Here is a 19,832-nt window from a genome sequence, read left to right as displayed (position 1 = left end):
AAAAAAAACCCCCGCTCCGGCGGGAGAGGAGGAGGGGACTATGGTACCGGCGTCAAGAGCTACAGACAAATAATCTTCGAGAGCCTTACGTTCGGGAGCCGACAGAGAGTATAGTCTACCCCGGGGGGGGGGTGGTTCCCGGAAGGAGATCAATACTACAATCATACGACCGGTGTGGAGGAAGAGAGGTGGCCCTGGACCGACTGAACACCGTGCGCAGATCGTGATATTCCTCCGGCACCCCTGTCAAATCACCAGGCTCCTCCTGTGAAGAAGAGACAGAGGAAACAGGAGGGATAGCAGACATTAAACATTTCACATGACAAGAGACGTTCCAGGAGAGGATAGAATTACTAGACCAATTAATGGAAGGATTATGACAAACTAGCCAGGGATGGCCCAAAACAACAGGTGTAAAAGGTGAACGAAAAATTAAAAAAGAAATGGTTTCACTATGATTACCAGAAACAGTGAGGGTTAAAGGTAGCGTCTCACGCTGAATCCTGGGGAGAGGACTACCATCCAGGGCGAACAAGGCCGTGGGCTCCTTTAACTGTCTGAGAGGAATGTCATGTTCCCGAGCCCAGGTCTCGTCCATAAAACAGCCCTCCGCCCCAGAGTCTATTAAGGCACTGCAGGAAGCTGATGAACCGGTCCAGCGTAGATGGACCGACAAGGTAGTGCAGGATCTTGAAGGAGAGACAGGAGTAGTAGCGCTCACCAGTAGCCCTCCGCTTACTGATGAGCTCTGGCCTTTTACTGGACATGAAGTGACAAAATGACCAGCGGAACCGCAATAGAGACAGAGGCGGTTGGTGATTCTCCGTTCCCTCTCCTTAGTCGAGATGCGGATACCTCCCAGCTGCATGGGCTCAGCACCCGAGCCGGCAGAGGAAGATGGTAGTGATGCGGAGAGGGGGGCAACGGAGAACGCGAGCTCCTTTCCACGAGCTCGGTGACGAAGATCAACCCGTCGCTCAATGCGAATAGCGAGTTCAATCAAGGAATCCACGCTGGAAGGAACCTCCCGGGAGAGAATCTCATCCTTTACCTCTGCGCGGAGACCCTCCAGAAAACGAGCGAGCAAAGCCGGCTCGTTCCAGCCACTGGAGGCAGCAAGAGTGCGAAACTCAATAGAGTAGTCTGTTATGGATCGATTACCTTGACATAGGGAAGACAGGGCCCTGGAAGCCTCCTCCCCAAAAACAGATCGATCAAAAACCTGTATCATCTCCTCCTTAAAGTCCTGATACTGGTTAGTACACTCAGCCCTTGCCTCCCAGATTGCCGTGCCCCACTCACGAGCCCGTCCAATAAGGAGAGATATGACGTAGGCGACACGAGCAGTGCTCCTGGAGAAAGTGTAGGGCTGGAGAGAAAACACAATATCACACTGGGTGAGGAACGAGCGGCATTCAGTGGGCTCCCCAGAGTAACACGGCGGGTTATTGATTCTGGGCTCCGGAGATTCGAAAGCCCTGGAAGTGGCCGGTGGATCGAGGCGGAGATGGTGAACCTGTTCTGTGAGGTTGGAGACTTGGGTGGCCAGGGTCTCAACGGCATGTCGAGCAGCAGACAATTCCTGATCGTGTCTGCCTAGCATCGCTCCCTGGATCCCGACGGCTGAGTGGAGAGGATCCGAAGTCGCTGGGTCCATTCTTGGTCGGATTCTTCTGTTACGGTGCGTGAATGAGGACCCAAACGCGAATTAACTTAAACAGAGCTTCTTTAATTACCAAACATAAGTAGGCTCAGACGGACCGGCAGATTCCGACAGGACAAGACAAGGTTACAGCAAACATGACGACAGTCTGGTTCAGGCATGAAACACAACAAACAAGAATCCGACAAGGACAGGAGCAGAAACAGAGAGAGATATAGGGACCTAATCAGAGGGAAAAAGGGAACAGGTGGGAAAAGGGGTGACGAGGTGGTTAGGAGGAGACAAGGCACAGCTGGGGGAAAGAGGGGGAGAAAAGGTAACCTAACAACGACCAGCAGAGGGAGACAGGGTGAAGGGAAAGGACAGAGACAAGACACAACATGACAGTACATGACACTTCCAGACCCACATTAAGCATCTCCAATCCAAAATTAAATCTAGAATCGGCTTCCTATTCTGCAACAAAGCCTCCTTCACTCATGCCGCCCTCGTAAAACTGACTATTCTACCAATCCTTGACTTCAGCAATGTCATTTACAAAATAGCCCCCAACAATATACTCAGCAAACTGGATGTAGTCTATCACAGTGCCATCCGTTTTGTCACCAAAGCCCCATATATTACCCACCACTGCGACCTGTATGCTCTTGTTGGCTGGCCCACAGTACATATTCGTTGCCAAACCCACTGGCTGCAGGTCATCTATGAGTCTTTGCTAGGTAAAGCCCAACCTTATCTCAGTTCACTTGTCACCAAGGCATCACCCACCCGTAGCACACGCTCCAGCAGGTATATTTCACTGGTCATCCCCAAAACCAACACTTAGTTTGTTCGCCTTTCCTTCCAGTTCTCAGCTGCCAATGACTGGAACGAATTGCAAAAATCGCTGAAGCCCGAGACTCTTTTCTTCCTCACTAACTTCAAGCACCATCTGTCAGAGCAGCCCATCTAACTACTTCATCTCCATACTGTGGAGATACTCCATATTTCCATAAATACTTTATTTATTTTGCTCCTTTGCACCCCAGTATCTCTACTTGCACATTCATCTTCTGCACATCTATCATTCCATTGTTTAATTGCTATATCGTGCTATATTGTGTCAGACTGATAGTAACGTTATCAACTTTGACAGTGGAATTACAGTAACCAACTTAGTTCCTAGCCAACATAGTTATTAGCTACTCCACATTACACACCGTGTGTTATTTTAGTTGAAAGACACTCTTCATAGAATACTAGAATGGACATGAACATTAATTTGTGGCAGCATCATGATGTCTGATAGCTAACAAGCTAACGGCAGGTAGCTAATATGTTAGCCACCTAGCTAGCTTTGCCAAAATTTTGTGAAAGGTGGTAGGATGGTTAAACTGATCACAGATTTCATCTCTCCACTGAAGTCTCACTTTGTACAAGTAGTACCTAAATGGTTTCACTGACCTTTCTTGGTCAGTCGGTGACAGCGCCATGTTTAACTTTTCAGGTCTCTCGATAAGTGTTTAAAAATTAGCTACCTTTTCCAGCAATAACAGTGTTGAAAATGTGTTTTGCAAAGTTGGGTTACTTTGCTGTCATCATCATGTCTGATTTATGATTTCCCTATCTGTTGGAATAGGTCCAATTTAAAATATTTAGATTGAAAGACTTCCACACTACAGTCGTGGCCAAAAGTTTTGAGAATGACACAAATATTCATTTTCACAAAGGCTGCTACCTCAGTTTGTATGATGGCAATTTGCATATACTCTAGAATGTTTTGAAGAGTGATCAGATGACTTCCTCTGTCAACCATGGTTACCTGCACGTGAACACGTGCCATCATTATTGCTTTGCACAAAAAGGGCTTGACAGGCAAGGATATGACTGCCAGTAAGATTGCACCTAAATCAACTATTTATTGGATCATCAAGAACTTCAAGGAGAGCAGTTCAATTGTTGTGAAGAAGGCTTCAGGGAGCCCAAGAAAGTCCAGCAAGCTCCAGGACCGTCTCCTAAAGTTGATTCAGCTGCGGTATCGGGGCACCACCAGTACAGAGCTTGCTCAGGAATGGCAGCAGGCAGGTGTGATTGCATCTGCACACACAGTGAGGCGAATACTTTTGGAGGATGGCCTGGTGTCAAGAAGGGCAGCAAAGAAGCCACTTCTCTACAAGAAAAACATCAGGGACAGACTGACATTCTGCAAAAGGTACAGGGATTGGACTGCTGAGGACTGGGGTAAAGTCATTGTCTCTGACGAATCCCCTTTCCGATTGTTTGGGGCATCCAGAAAAAAGCTTGTCCGGAGAAGACAAGGTGAGCGCTACCATCAGTCCTGTCTCATGCCAACAGTAAAGCATCCTGAGACCATTCATGTGTGTGGTTGCTTCTCAGCCAAGGGAGTGGGCTCACTCACAATTTTGCCTAAGAACACAGCCATGAATAAAGAATGGTACCAACACATCCTCCGAGAGCAACTTCTCCCTATCATCCAGGAACTGTTTGGTGACGAACAATGCCTTTTCCAGCATGATGGAGCACCTTGCCATAAGGCAAAAGTGATAACTAAGTGGCTTGGGGAACAAAACATCGATAATTTGCGTCCATGGCCAGGAAACTCCCCAGACCTTAATCCCATTGAGAACTTGTGGTCAATCCTCAAGAGGCGGGTGGACACACAAAAACCTACAATTTCTGATAAACATCAAGCATTGATTATGGAAGAATGGGCTGCCATCAGTCATGATGTGGCCCAGAAGTTCATTGACAGCATGCCAGAACGGACTGCAGAGGTCTTGAAGAAGAAGGGTCAACACTGCAAATATTGACTCTTTGCATCAACTTCATGTAATTGTCAGTAAAAGCCTTTGACACTTATGAAATGCTTGCTTTTGGCCACGACTGTATACTTTTTTCTACTGTATTATTGACTGTATGTTTGTTTATTCCATGTGTAACTCTGTGTTGTGGTATGTGTCGAACTGCTTTGCTTTATCTTGGCCAGGTCACAGTTGTAAATGAGAACTTTTTCTCAACTAGCCTACCTGGTCAAATAAAGGTGAAATAAATTAAAAATAGACCAGCATGGACCAGTTTGAAATGTATGCTGTTTTCTTCAGCAGGGTCACCATTGACAAAGAACCCCTCAATAACCTTCTTTTTTTGAGTGTAGGGGTACTTTATTGAGTCGATTAAAATATTTCAGTCTGAAAGCTAACAGAAGAACAACAAAAGTGTTTGGCTGCTCTGCTCTTCAGTACATCCGTCTGTCTGTCTGCCCACCTGTTTGTATCTCTGTATATGTCTCTCTGTATGTATGAGTCTGATCTCTCCCTCTCTGTCTGGTATGTCTTTATAGGAGCACCCCTCTAGTCTCTCCATGGTGGACCTGCTCAACGTGGCCAGAGATATCGCACAGGGATGCCAATACCTGGAGGAGAACCAGTTTATACACCGGTAGGCCTACTATGGTAGAAAAACATACATGGACTTACACTACAAGACCAAAAGTATGTGGACACCTGCTTGTCGAACATCTCGTTCCAAAATCATGGGCTTTAATATGGAGTTGGTCCCCCATTTGCTGCTATAACAGCAGGTCAGAAATTTGACGAACTGACTTGTTGGAAAGGTGGCATCCTATGACGGTGCCATGTTGAAAGTCACTGAGCTCTTCAGTAAGGCCATTCTACAGCTAATGTTTGTCTATGGAGATTGCATGGCTGTGTGCTCAATTTTATATACCTGGCTGAAATATCCAAATCCATTAATTAGAAGGGGTGTCCACATACTATTGTGTATTTATAGTGTAAGTGTGTGCACATAGTGTTCACATATAGTCAAACCAGCATAATATGCAGTGACAGACACATACTCTTTCTCACACACAAACTCATTTTACCCACTTGTACATACCAGCACACATACGTGCGCACGCACACACAAACACACAAAGACACAGACCCCACATTCACACCCTCTCAAACAGTTGCAAACACTTTCTCAAACTACAACAACATATGGGTGTCCACATGCACTCACCGGCCAGTTTATTAGGTACACCCGTTCACCCGATACCTGGAGTTGATCTTGACAATTGCCGCCTGAGCTCTTCTCCAGGTACGTCGACAGCAGCAGACAAACATCTGGGCCGAGGGTACGCTGACCTCCTGCTCTTGTTCCGGGAAGACTGGAGGTTGATACCCCAAAGAGCACTCAAAAGGAAAGAGTCCTGTGGCCGAACAGGGAAGGGTGTTCCAGGCATACTCCACCCAGACCAGTTATCGGCTCCAGGTAGTGGGGTTGGTTGAGACCAGGCATCTCAGGGTGGTTTCTGGGTCCTGGTTTACTCGCTCCGACTGGCCGTTGGATTGGGGATGAAATCTGGAGGACAGGCTGGCCAACGATCCAATAAGGGTGCAGAATGCCTTCCAGAACTGAGACGAGAACTGAGGACCCCGGTCGGAGACCACGTCCACCGGGAGTCCATGGATCGGGAAGATGTGCTGCACCATAAGCTGGGTCGTCTCCTTGGCAGAGGTTAGTTTGGGGATAGGGATGAAATGGGCGGCCTTGGAGAATCGATCCACTACCATCAGAATAACAGTGTTGCCATCAGACGGAGGGAGCCCAGTGACAAAGCCCAGAGAGATATATGGACCAGGGACGATGAGGGACAGGTAGTGATTTAAGGAGGCCCGAAGGAGCTTGCTGTGGAGTCTTGTTCTGAGCACGAGGTGATGAATGCAGAAATTTCAGGAATCACTGTGGATCACCAGAAACATTGTCGGATGAAGGCTAGGGTACGACGAGAACCTGGATGACAGGTCAGCCTTGAGGAATGAGCCCATTCCAGGACCCGGGACCGGATTAAGTTAGGAACAAATAACCGTTTAGCCGGGCCCCCTTCAGGTTCCGGCTAGGAACGTTGGGCCTTGTGAACCAAGGTTTCAATCCAATGAAGGGGCAAGGCATAAGGTAGGGAGAATGGTTTCGGAGACCGAGGGTGTGGCAGAGGAACTGTATATGCAGGAGAGGGCGTCCGGCTTCACATTTTTGGACCCTGGGCGGTAGGAAATGGTGAAGTTGAATCTGGTGAACGATAAAGCCCACCGGGCCTGCCTGGAGTTAAGGAGCTTGGCTGTACTGAGATATTCCACATTTTTATAGTCGGTCCAGACCAGGAAGGGCTGTTCCTTCCAGCCAATGCCTCCACTCCTCCAGCTCCAACTTGACAGCCAGGAGTTCTCTGTTGCCAACGTCATAGTTCCTCTCTGCCGGACAGGATGGCCCCCACTCCAACGTCACAAGCATCAACCTCTACCACAAATTGACGGGATGGATCCGGATGTACAAGGATGGGTGCTGTGGTGAACCGATGTTTCAGGTCCACAAAGGCTTTGTCAACCACTGGAGACCATGTGAACGGTACTTCGGGAGAGGTGAGTGCCGAGAGGGGAGTCGCTGGAGTTCTGTAGCCCCGAATGAAACGGCGGTAGAAATTAGCGAACCCCAGGAAACGTTGCAACTGCACCCTGGATGTATGCTGAGGCCACTCCACCATCGCTTTCACTTTTTCCTAATCCATTTGCACATTTACATCAGCGAAGACATATCCTAGATAGGAGATTGTTGAGCGGTGAAACTCACATTTCTCGGCCTTCACAAACAATTGGTTCTCCAGGAGATGCTGAACGACTCGTCTATCATGAAGAACGTGTTCTTGGGCAGACCGGGAAAAAAACAGGATGTTGTCAAGGTAAACGAACATGAAACGGTTTAGCATGTCCTGGAGCACATTGTTTACTAGAGCCTGAAAAACAGCGGGGACGTTGGTGAGTCCAAACGGCATGACCTGGTACTCATAATGTCCACTGGCTGTATTAAAGGCTGTCTTCCACTCATCTCCTTCGCATATCCAAACCAGGTGGTAGGCATTCCGAAGGTCCAGTTTGGAAAAAATGGTGGCTCCCTGGAGTGGTTCGAAGGCCGAGGAGAGGAGGGGTAGGGGATAACGATTCTTGATCGTTAAATCATTAAGACCCCGGTAGTCAATGCACGGACGCAGGGTCTTGTCCTTCTTCTCCACAAAGAAAAACCCAGCGCCGTGGGGAAAATGAGTGACACCTGGAGGGGGTGGAGACAATCACAATAGAGATTGCATCATCTGTGGATCTGTTGGGGCGGTATGCAAATTGGAGAGGGTTTAGGGTTTCTGGGATAATGGTGTCAATGTGAGCAATGACCTGCCTTTCAAAGCACTTCATGGCTATAGACGTGAGTGCTATGGGCCGGTTGTCATTTAGGCAGGTTACCTTAGTGATCTTGGGCACAGGGACTATGGTGGTCTGCTTGAAACATGTTGGTATTGCAGACTCAGAAAATGTCAGTGACGACACTTGCCAGTTGGACAGCACATGCTCGGAGTACACGTCCTGGTAATCCATCTGGCCCTGCGGAATTGTGAATGTTGACCTGTTTAAATTGCTTACTTACATCGGCTACGGAGAGCATGATCACACAGTCGTCCGGAACAGCTGATGCGCTCATGCTTCAGTGTTGCTAGCTTCGAAGCGAGCATAGAAGTAATCGTCTGGTAGGCTCGTATAACTGGGCAGCTCTCAGCTGTGCTTCCCTTTGTAGTCTGTAATAGTTTTCAAGCTTTGCCACATCCGACGAGTGTCGGAGCCGGTGCAGTACAATTCGATCTTAGTCCTCTATTGATGCTTTGCATGTTTGATGGTTCATCGGAGGGCATAGCGGGATTTCTTATAAGCATTCGGGTTAAGGTCCCGCTCCTTGAAAGCAGCAGTTTTACCCTTTAGCTCAGTGCGGATTTTGCCTGTAATCCATGGCTTCTGGTTGGGATATGTATGTACTGTCACTGTGAGGACATCGTCATCAATGCACTTATTGATGAAGCCAGTGACTGATGCTGTGTACTCCTCAATGCCATCAGAAGAATCCCGGAACATATTTCAGTCTCTGCTAGCAAAACAGTCCTGTAGTTTAGCTTCTGTGTCATCTGACCACTTCTTTATTGACCGAGTCACTGGTGCTTCCTGCTTTAGTTTTTGCTTGTATGCAGGTATCAGGAGGATATAATTATGGTCACATTTGCCAAATAGAGGGCAAGGGAGAGCTTTGTATGTGTATCTGTGTGTGGAGTAAAGGTGCTCTAGAGTTTTTTCCCCTCTGGATGCACATTTAACATGCTGGTAGAAATGAGGTAAAACGGATTTAAGTTTCCCTGGCCAATAGGAGCGCCGCCTCTGGATGAGCGTTTTCCTGTTTGCTTATGGCCTTATACAGATTTTTGAGTGCGGTCTTAGTGCCAGCATATAAATATATGGGACAGTTGCATTGATGGTAGCAACAATCTATTCGCAATATTAAAGCTGATCCACCCCTTTAAAAAAAAGGATAAAAAAATATTTACAATAATTTACTCTATCTGCTGTCCTCCTTTAAAAAATGTTTACCTTTATTTAACTAGGCAAGTCAGTTAAGAACAAATTGTTAATTACAATGACGGCCTAGGAACAGTGGGTTAACTGCCTTGTTCAGGGGCAGAACGACAGATTTTTACCTTGTCAGCTCGGGGATTCGATCTAGCAACCTTTAGGTTACTGGCCCTATGCTCTAACTACTAGGCTACCTGCCACCCCATAAGAGATAGTGGCAGAAACATTATGTACAAAATAAGTTACAAATACTGGAAAAAACACACACAATAGCACAATTGGTTAGGAGGTCGTAATACGGCAGCCATCTCCTCCGGCTCCTCCTCTGGCACCATATTAGATTCACCTCAACAGGACCGCAGGGGAGAAGGTGAAAAGCTTCAAGTTCCTCATCACTGAACACATCACTGAAAATCTGAAATGGTCTACCCACACAGACAGTGTGGTGAAGAAGGTGCAAATACGGTTTGGCCCCTAAGAACCTCACAAACTATTACAGATGCACAATTGAGAGCATCCTGTCGCACTATATCCCCGCATGGTATGGCAACTGCACCGCCAGCAACCAGAGGGCTCTCCAGAGGGTGGTGTGGTTTGCCCAACGCATCACTGGTAGCACACTGCCTACCTTCCAGGACACCTACAGTACCCAATGTCACAGAAAGGCCAACAAGATCAACAAGGACATCAACCACTTGAGCCACGGCCTGTTCACCCCGCTATCATACAGATGGCGAGGTCAGTACAGTTGCATTAAAGCTGGGACCGAGACACTGAAAAACAGCTTCTATCTCAAGGCCATCAGACTGTTAAATAGCCATCACTAGCCGGCCTCCACCCAGTACCCTGCCCTGAAGTTAGAAACTGTCACTAGCCGGCTACCACCCGGTTACTCAACCCTGCACCTTAGAGGCTGCTGCCCTATGTACTGTACATATAAATGGAATTACTGGTCACTTATATAGTGGAACACTAGTCAATTTAATAATGTTTACATACTGTTTTACTAATTTCATACGTATATACTGTATTCTACTGTATTCTAGTCAATGACACTCCGACATTGTTCATCCTAACACTTATATTTTTCGTAATTCCATTCTTTTACTTTGAGATTTGTGTGTATTGTTAGATACTACTGCACTGTTGGAGCTAGGAACACAAGCATTTTGCTACATATGCAATAATATCTGCTAAATATGTGTATGTGACCAATAAAATGTGATTTGAACACACACACTCACCTCTGTAAGGTTCTTCTTGTCTTGTTACTTTGCAGGGACATTGCAGCTCGGAACTGCCTGCTGACCACCAAAGGACAGGGGAGAGTGGCCAAGATAGGGGACTTTGGAATGGCCAGGGACATTTACAGGTACTGCCGTCACACACACTCTTTAAACCCAGCTACTATCAAGGTATACTTTTGTGGTCTGGGATGGTCTGGCTGTCTGGGTTACTGCCTCTCGAGCACATGTACAATATACTGCTGCAAGCAAGGGTCGAGTCTGGCCTACTACTATTTCAGCACTCTCTCATTTACATTTCACCTTTATCCAAACATGACAAAATATGTAAAGAGTGGGACTGTCCCAAAACTTCGCCCCAGTCTAAAGTCGTTTGCACTCTGAAGCAGGTTCTCATTAAGGATTGGTCTGTATTTTTCTCCATTCATTGTTCCCTCTATCTTTACCAGTGTCCCAGTCCCTGTAGCTGAAAAACATCCCCATAGGATGATGCTGCCACCACCATGCTTCACAGTAGGGATGGTGTTAGATGGGCGATGAGCTGTGGCTGGTTTTCTCCAGACATAGCGCTTTGCATTCAGGCCACAGACCAGATGTGATAACTCGTATGTCTAAAGTTTAGTAATGATGTTTGGTACAGTGGGACGTTTTGTTAAAGGGCTTTATAACTGAAAACATAGCCATGTATCAACCGATGTGACATCAAAGAGTGCCAACCAACTTTCTGGTAGAGATTGCAATGATGAATGCTAAAATTGTTGCCCGTAATAAAGCCCAGTGCGCTATGATATCTGACGGCTTTAATGAAGTGAATTTCAGTCATAGACTAGGACCAATAGGAACATTGACTGAATAATCTGCTTTCTACTATTTAGCGAGAGGCACTTCTATTTCTATTGAAGAAGCCACATTTTTATTCTCAGCTTCTAACTCATCAATATGCTAATTAAATACAGCTTTTTATGCGCTCTAGAGAACAATATATGCTTAGTTTAACCTGCATGCAGTACTAATTTCAGGTCAATAAAGTTTTTCTGTAATACAATGAAGGCAGACTGTAGTTCAGATAGAGCCTGGCCAACCGTGGCGGCAATAGCATACACAACAGTGTCAACGGCATACAAGTGCAGGTACTGTACTTATTTATATATTTTTTTACAGATAAGTTGATATTGTTAATGAAAACAGTTAACAAAGACCCAGAACCGACCCATGCGGGACAACTTTCGTAATATCCAGGAAAACTGATTTAACACCATTAGTAGATATGCTTCGAGTTCTATCTGTCAAGTCATTTTTAAACCAGTTATATGCAGCCTGCTCTAGGCCAATTGAGGAAAGCCTCTGAATTAGCAGTGAGTGATCAATAGTATTGAAAGCCTTTGACAGGTCAATGAAGATGAGCAGCACAATGCAGCCTTTTATCCACACAGTTAATAACATCATTTTTAACTAGGGATGCAGCAGAGATAGTGCTGGTCTAAAACCCGACTGATGTACATTTAGGATACATTTCAAAGATAAGAAAGATCTTACCTGATAATAAATCAAGGCTTCTAATAGTATAGCTAGACAAGAACGTTTAGAAATAGGGTTTTAATTATTTAGGTCACAAGTGTCACCACCTTCGTTAAGGGGAAGTACATGGGCCGCCATCCAAACCAGATATAATTTTCAGGTAAAAAATATGGATTAAGGATTCAACAATCAGAGGGGCAGAGGGCTGCAGCAAGAATGGATCAAGCATATCAGCTCCAGCTGATTTTATTTTACATCAATCTTAAGCAAGGCATCTAGCACCTCACAGATAGTAAATTGTTGAAATGAAAACAAGGATAAAATGAACTAGATGTTATTAACTTGATGTTATTGATCATGATTTATTATTGAAAAAACGAACTTGCCATCACACACTTGGAGAGTTACTTATCCAATAGAACTCAGAGTATTCTTCAATGGAAACTTCTCTAACATCAGCTATGTACAGTGCGGCATCCCTCAGGGCCGCTGCCTTGGGGCGTTACACTTCTTTATTTTACAAATTATTTGCTACTTGTCTTACAAGATAAAATTACTATGTATGCTGATGATTGCACAGTCTACACATCAGCACCTACAGGCACTGAGACTCTTAGCAAGGAGTTACAGTCAGTGTCAGAATGGGTAATTAGCAATAAACTGGTCTTAAATACATCTAAAACCCAAAGCATTGTATTTGGTTCAAAGCATTCTAGACCTAAACCTAAACTGCAGTTGAGCATAGTTGAAGAAACTGAACTCATAGGAGTAACATTGGATGGTCAGTTATCATGGTAAAGTCATATTGACAAAGTTGTTGTGAAGATGGGGAGATGTATGTGTGTTATAAAAAAAAAGATTCCAATTTTTTTTTTTTTACACAAAGATCAACTGTACTAGTTGTTCAGGCTTTGATCTTGTCGCATCTTGATTACTGTCCAGTAATACGGTCAGCAAAGAAAGACTGCACTTGGCAAAACAAAGCAACATGCATGATAGTCTTTCATGACTGAGGGTTGAGTAGAAATTGACTACTTTTCTTCTAGTCTTAAAAAGAAACAATTGTGTGATGAAAATGCCTAACCACTTATATAATCTACAGTTGAAGTCGGAAGTTTACATACACCTTAGCCAAGTACATTTAAACTCAGTTTTTTCACAATTCCTGACATTTAATCCTAGTAAAAATTACCTGTTTTTGGTCAGTTAGGATCACTACTTTATTTTAAGAATGTGAAATGTCAGAATAATAGTAGGGAGAATGATTTATTTCAGCTTTTATTTCTTTCATCACATTCCCAGTGGGTCAGAAGTTTACATACACTCCATTAGTATTTGGTAGCATAGCCTTTAAATTGTTTAACTTGGGTCAAACGTTTCGGGTAGAAAGCATCCCACAATAAGTTCGGTGAATTTTGGCCCATTTCCCCTGACAGAGCTGGTGTAACTGAGTAAGGTTTGTAAGGCCTCCTTGCTACACACACTTTTTCATTTCTGCCCAAAAATAATCTATAGGATTGAGGTCAGGGCTTTGTGATTGCCACTCCAATACCTTGACTTTGTTGTCCTTAAGCCATTTTCCCACAACTTTGGAAGTATGCTTGGGGTCATTGTCCAGTTAGAAGACCCATTTGCGACCAAGCTTTAACTTCCTGAATGATGTCTTGAGATGTTACTTTAATATATCCACATCATTTTTCCATCCTCATGATCATCTATTTTGTGATGCTGCCACCCCCGTGCTTCACGGTTAGGATGGTGTTCTTCAGATTGCGACGATCCCCCTTTTTCCTCCAAACATAATGATGGTCATTATGGCCAAACAGTTCTATTTTTGTTTCATCAAATCAGAGGACATTTCTCCAAAAAGTACAATCTTTGTCCCCATGTGCAGTTGCAAACCGTAGTCTGTCTGTTTTATGGTGGTTTTGGAGCAGTGGCTTCTTCCTTGCTGAGCGGCCTTTCAGGTTATGTCGATATAGGACCAATTTTACTGTGAATATAGATACTTTTGTACCTGTTTCCTCCAGCATCTTCACAGGGTCCTTTGCTGTTGTTCTGGGATTGATTCGCATGGTGTTTATACTTGCCTACTATTGTTTGTACAGATGAACGTGGTATCTTCAGGCATTTAGAAATTGCTCCCAAGGATGAACCAGACTTGTGGAGGTCTAAAATGTTTTTTCCTGAGGTCTTGGCTGATTTCTTTTGATTTTTCCATGATTTCAAGCAAAGAGGCACTGAGTTTGAAGGTAGGCCTTGAAATACATCCACAGGTACACCTCCAATTGACTCAAATGATGTCAATTAGCCTATCAGAAGCTTCTAACGCCATGACATAATTTTCTGGAATTTTCCAAGCTGTTTAAAGGCACAGTCAACTTAGTGTATGTAAACTTCTGACCCACTGGTATTGTGATACAGTGAATTATAAGTGAAATAATCTGTCTTTAAACAATTGTTGGAAAAATGACTTGCGTCATGCACAAAGTAGATGTCGTAACCGACTTGCCAAAGCTATAGTTTGTTAACATGAAATTTGTGGAGTGGTTGAAAAACGAGTTTTAATGACTCCAACCCAAGTGTATGTAAACTTCAGACTTCAACTGTATTTGCATACACTTCAAACAGACATATATACCCCACCAGACATGCCACTATGTGTTTCTTCATGGTACCCAAACCTATAACAGACTTAATGCGTCGCTCAGTTATGTATACAGCCATGTCATCGTTGAATGCTCTGCCACCAGCGTTTACTTAGGCAAAAAGCAAGTTTAAATGAAGAAAAAAATAACATTGTTTCATAGCGCCTCTGCTCTTTCTAAAGATCTGATTTAACTGCACTGTATATAAGGATATTAATATGTACACTATACAGTATATACAAAAGTATGTGGATACCCCTTCAAATGAGTGGATTTGGGTATTTCACCCATACTCGTTTCTGACAGGTGTATAAAATTGAGCACACAGCCATGCAATCTTCATAGACAAACATTGGCAGTAGAATGGCCTTACTGAAGAGCTCAGTGACTTTCAACGTGGCACCGTCATAGAATGCCACCTTTCCAACAAGTCAGTTCATCAATTTTCTGTCCTGCTAGAGCTGCCCTGGTCAACTGTAAGTTATGTTATTTTGAAGTGGAAACGACTAGGCGTTATAGGCCACACAAGCTCACAGAACGGGACCGCCAAATGCTGAAGTGCTTAGCTAGTAAAAATAATCTGTCCTCAGTTGCAACACTCACTACCGAGTTCCAAACTGCCTGTGGAAGCAGCATCAGCACAACAACTGTTTGTCGGGAGCTTCATGAAATGGGTTTCCATGGCTGAGCAGCCGCACACAAGCCTAAGATCACAATGCGCAATGCCAAGCATCGGCTGGAGTGGTATAAAGCTTGCCGCCATTGGAATCTGGAGCAGTGGAAACACTTTCTCTGCAGTGATGAATCACGCCTCTCCATCTGGCAGTCCGGTGGACGAATCTGTGTTTGGCAGATGCCAGCAGAATGCTACCTGCCCCAATGCATAGTGCCAACTGTAAAGTTTGATGGAGGATAAATAATGGTATGGGACTGTTTTTCATGGTTCAGGCTAGGCACCTTAGTTCCAGTGAAGGGAAATCTTAACGCTACAGCACACAATGACATTCTAGACAATTATTTGCGAAAGTACAAAAGTTTGAGGAAGGCCCTTTCCTGTTACCGCATGACAATGCCCCCGTGCACAAAGCGAGGTCCATACAGAAATGGTTTGTCGAGATCGGTGTGGAAGAACTTGATTGGCCTGCACAGAGCCCTGACCTCAACTCTTAATAGTCTCTTGGTGTATTTCCTATATATAGAACTCTTATTTTATTTGTCATTTACAGTTGGGCAAAAAAGTATTTAGTCAGCCACCAATTGTGCAAGTTCTCCCACTTAAAAAGATGAGAGAGGCCTGTAATTGTCATTATAGGTACACTTCACCAATGACAGACAAAATGAGAAAACAAATCCAGAAAATCACATTGTAGGATTTTTTATGAATGTATTTGCAAATTATGGTGGAAAATAAGTATTTGGTCACCTACAAACAAGCAAGATTTCTGGCTCTCACAGACCTGTAACTTCTTATTTAAGAGGCTCCTCTGTCCTCCACTCGTTACCTGTATTAATGGAACCTCATTGAACTTGTTATCAGTATAACAACTGTATAACAACTGTCCACAACCTCAAACAGTCACACTCCAAACTCCACTATGGCCAAGACCAAGGAGCTGTCAAAGGACACCAGAAACAAAATTGTAGACCTGCACCAGGCTGGGAAGGCTGAATCTGCAATAGGTAAGCAGCTTGGTTTGAAGAAATCAACTGTGGGAGCAATTATTAGGAAATGAAAGACATACAAGACCACTGATAATCTCCCTCGATCTGGGGCTCCATGCAAGATCTCACCCCGTGGGGTCAAAGTGATCCCAAGAACGGTGAGCAAAAATCCCAGAACCACACGGGGGACCTAGTGAATGACCTGCAGAGAGCTGGGACCAAAGTAGCAAAGCCTACCATCAGTAAAGTTTGCTAGAGAGCATTTGGATGACCCAGAAGAAGATTGGGAGAATGTAATTTGGTCAGATGAAACCAAAATATAAGTTTTTGGTAAAAACTCCACTCTTTGTGTTTGGAGGACAAAGAATGCTGAGTTGCATCCAAAGAACACCATACTTACTGTGAAGCATGGGGGTGGAAACATCATGCTTTGGGGCTGTTTTTCGTCAAAGGGACCAGGACGACTGATCCGTGTAAAGGAAAGAATGAATGGGGCCATGTATCGTGAGATTTTGAGTGAAAACCTCCTTCCATCAGCAAGGGCATTGAAGATGAAACGTGGCTGGGTCTTTCAGCATGACAATGATCCCAAACACACCGCCCGGGCAACGAAGGAGTGGCTTCGTAAGAAGCATTTCAAGGTCCTAGAGTGGCCTAGCCAGTCTCCAGATCTCAACCCCATAGAATATCTTTGGAGGGAGTTGAAAGTCTGTGTTGCCCAGCAACAGCCCCAAAACATCACTACTCTAGAGGAGATCTGTATGGAGGAATGGGCCAAAATACCAGCAACAGTGTGTGAAAACCTTGTGAAGACTTACAGAAAACGTTTGACCTCTGTCATTGCCAACAAAGGGTATATAACAAATTATTGAGATAAACCTTTGTAATTGACCAAATACTTATTTTCCACTATAATTTGCAAATAAATTCATTAAAAATCCTACAATGTGATTTAGTAGAGTAGAGTAGAGTAGCTGCTGCATGTGTAGTAGCTATTGGGGATCTTAATAAACTAAACCCTACAAGACATGCCACCAGGAGGAGTCTCTTCACAGTCCCCAAGTCCAAAATGAATACATGGCAAGGCACAGTTTTACACAGTCATGATTGCATTGAACTCCTATTACCTTAAAAAATCGGACTAAACATCAACTCATGGAATGGCGGACACACACACAAACACACACTCACACACTCTAACACATGCATTATGTTTTAGTTGTATTGTTTGTTTAATTTGTGTTGTATTGTTTGTATATCATTGTATTTGGGTGTCTGTCTTTGGGTATCAGTGTTTTGTTACTTGTCATGTTTTGTGTTTTTTGTGGACCCCTCGAAGAGTAGCTGCTGCTTCTGCAAAAGCTAATAAGGATCCACATTTAAAAAAATAAATGCTAAGTAGGTGTCCATCTGCCTGAGAAAAGGGTATTTAGAAAATTCTGTTACTTTGAAAACTCTGGGGATTTTTGTTATAATGAGGACACTTCACGCCAAATCAAGACATGGAAATGGTTACAGGAATGATTTTGCTAGATAAAATCCTTCTTTATATCCCAAAAAGTCCCTTTAGTTGGTGCCATCGATTTGAGTAATCCACTCGTTTGACATGCAGAGAAAGGAATATGAAAATCTACCCCTAAACTTTGTTTCAACAAGTCAAAATACATTTCTATTTACTCTTCAGATACCCGGAAATGTAATCAAACTATGATAGTTATTACTGAAAGAAGTATGTTCAATAGGAAACTGATTTTAGCAGGTGCGTCCTGTCTTCATGGGGCGCAAACACACATTTCCAAGACTGTGTCCCTGTACTAAATCTGATATTTCTTATTCGTTTTTGAAGTTACAAGCCTGAAACCTTGAACATAGACTGCTGGAGGAAATGGGTAAAAAAGGGGCCTAGCCCTAAGAAGTTTTAAATATTAGCCACTATCGGAGTCAAACTTTGGTAATACCCACATACATTTATAACTGTAGCATTAGTGTTAGTTTCCTTAAATTTGTAGCCTACATTTTGCATTATTCCATTCCATTACTTTACCTTTCTTTCCTCTGTCACATCCGTGTGGTTGTTCATGTAACCTATTGACATGTAACCTATTTGAATCATGATGGAACTCAGACAGCACGTAGCAGTTTAAACCTGGAGCTTGGCGCACGTCGACAGTCATGACGACTGTACCGTTGTCATAGAACTCCACGATGAGTGAAGATTAGGGTAGATGTACAGAACTATTGTTCAACCCCTATGTTACAATAATGGGGAGAGGGGGGGGGGGGGCTGTAACAATAGTGAGGTGTGATTGTCAGGATAACTTAATGGCATGTCTCAGGCATTCAGGATCCTTAGTCTCCACCGAGTGTTATTAACACCCATGTTCCCTTTATACTACAGTCGGTGGAGAATCCAACTTTTGAGTGTTCTGAGATAAAACATTTAAGTTCTTCCAACTGGAATGGATGTGGCTAGTCTTCAGAGGTTTAAGGATAATTAGGAGTCAAACTAGGGGCTCTGTCTTCATTTATTTTCCTCTTTTTCTTTCTGTTTTCATCCCTTTTTCTACCTGCTGTGCTTTCAATAAAGTCATGCAGCGTGTCTAACAAGATCCCCCTGTGTGTGTGAACGGGTTTGTCTCCACACAGGGCGAGCTACTACAGAAAGGGTGGGCGCGCCATGCTGCCTGTGAAGTGGATGCCTCCCGAAGCTTTCATGGAGGGGATCTTCACATCCAAAACGGACACGTGGTACGTTCCATTGTAACTCACTCTCAATGATGTCTCAGTTCTCTTGAATGTCACTCCCTTTCATTTCACCCTTCCAGTCTCCATTACCTCCCTTTTTCCGTCCTTCAATGGAACTTTCTCTTTTTCACCTTTTGAAAGCCTCCTCTCTTTTACTCTATCTGCTGTCCTCCTTTTTTATTTTTAATGTAACTTTTATTTAACTAGGCAAGTCAGTTAAGAGCAAATTCTTATTTACAATGACGGCCTAGGAACAGTGGGTTAACTGCCTTGTTCAGGGGCAGAACAACAGATTTTTACCTCGTCAGCTCAGGGATTCAATCTAGCAACCTTTCGGTTACTGGCCCAATGCGCTAACCACTTGGCTTCTTCCCTCCCTCCTTCACCCCTCACTTTGCCCTTATCACCCTTAAGATTTATGATTCTCTCTCCCGTCTAAAAACGAAATACAAATTATTCCTCTCTTGCTCCCTCACCTACTTCTCACTCCCCCTCTCTCACTTTCCTTCTTCCTCCTACCATCTCTCCAACTTTCTCTCAGGTCCTTTGGGGTTTTGCTATGGGAGATCTTCTCTCTGGGCTATATGCCCTATCCCAGTCGCAGTAACCAGGAAGTGTTGGAGTTTGTCACCAGCGGGGGAAGGATGGACCCTCCCAAAAACTGCCCAGGGCCCGTGTAAGTCCAATCACATACCACCCAAACACATGTAGCAGATGTGTGCTAGTGAAGCACTTGAGATTGAAAGTGAACTGTCACTCAGTCAACTTCCGTCCCTGTCTGAACTGTCACTCACATAGGGATGGAACTTACTCTGTTACAGACATATTACACACACAACCTCACAGTATACTGTTTTCACTCATGCACATACATAGAATGCAGATATACACATGGATACAAGCGAAC

General features: G+C 44.1%; 1 protein-coding gene across 1 annotated transcript in view; it reads left to right on the top strand.

Moving 5' to 3' along the window:
- Nucleotides 1–19,832, top strand: part of alk (ALK receptor tyrosine kinase) — a 698,893-nt gene that overhangs the window by 676,538 nt on the left and 2,523 nt on the right. Inside the window, exons 24-27 of the mRNA XM_090220448.1 lie at nt 5,004–5,101; nt 10,388–10,480; nt 18,827–18,928; nt 19,467–19,601. Coding sequence (XP_090076574.1) covers nt 5,004–5,101; nt 10,388–10,480; nt 18,827–18,928; nt 19,467–19,601 — 428 coding nt within the window. The remainder of the gene's footprint in view (nt 1–5,003; nt 5,102–10,387; nt 10,481–18,826; nt 18,929–19,466; nt 19,602–19,832) is intronic.

The sequence above is a fragment of the Oncorhynchus mykiss genome, chromosome 25, assembly GCF_057628025.1.
Source record: "Oncorhynchus mykiss isolate SJ-2025 chromosome 25, ASM5762802v1, whole genome shotgun sequence".
In the NCBI taxonomy this organism is placed as follows: Eukaryota; Metazoa; Chordata; class Actinopteri; order Salmoniformes; family Salmonidae; genus Oncorhynchus; species Oncorhynchus mykiss.
This window is presented reverse-complemented; position numbering and strand designations above follow the sequence as displayed.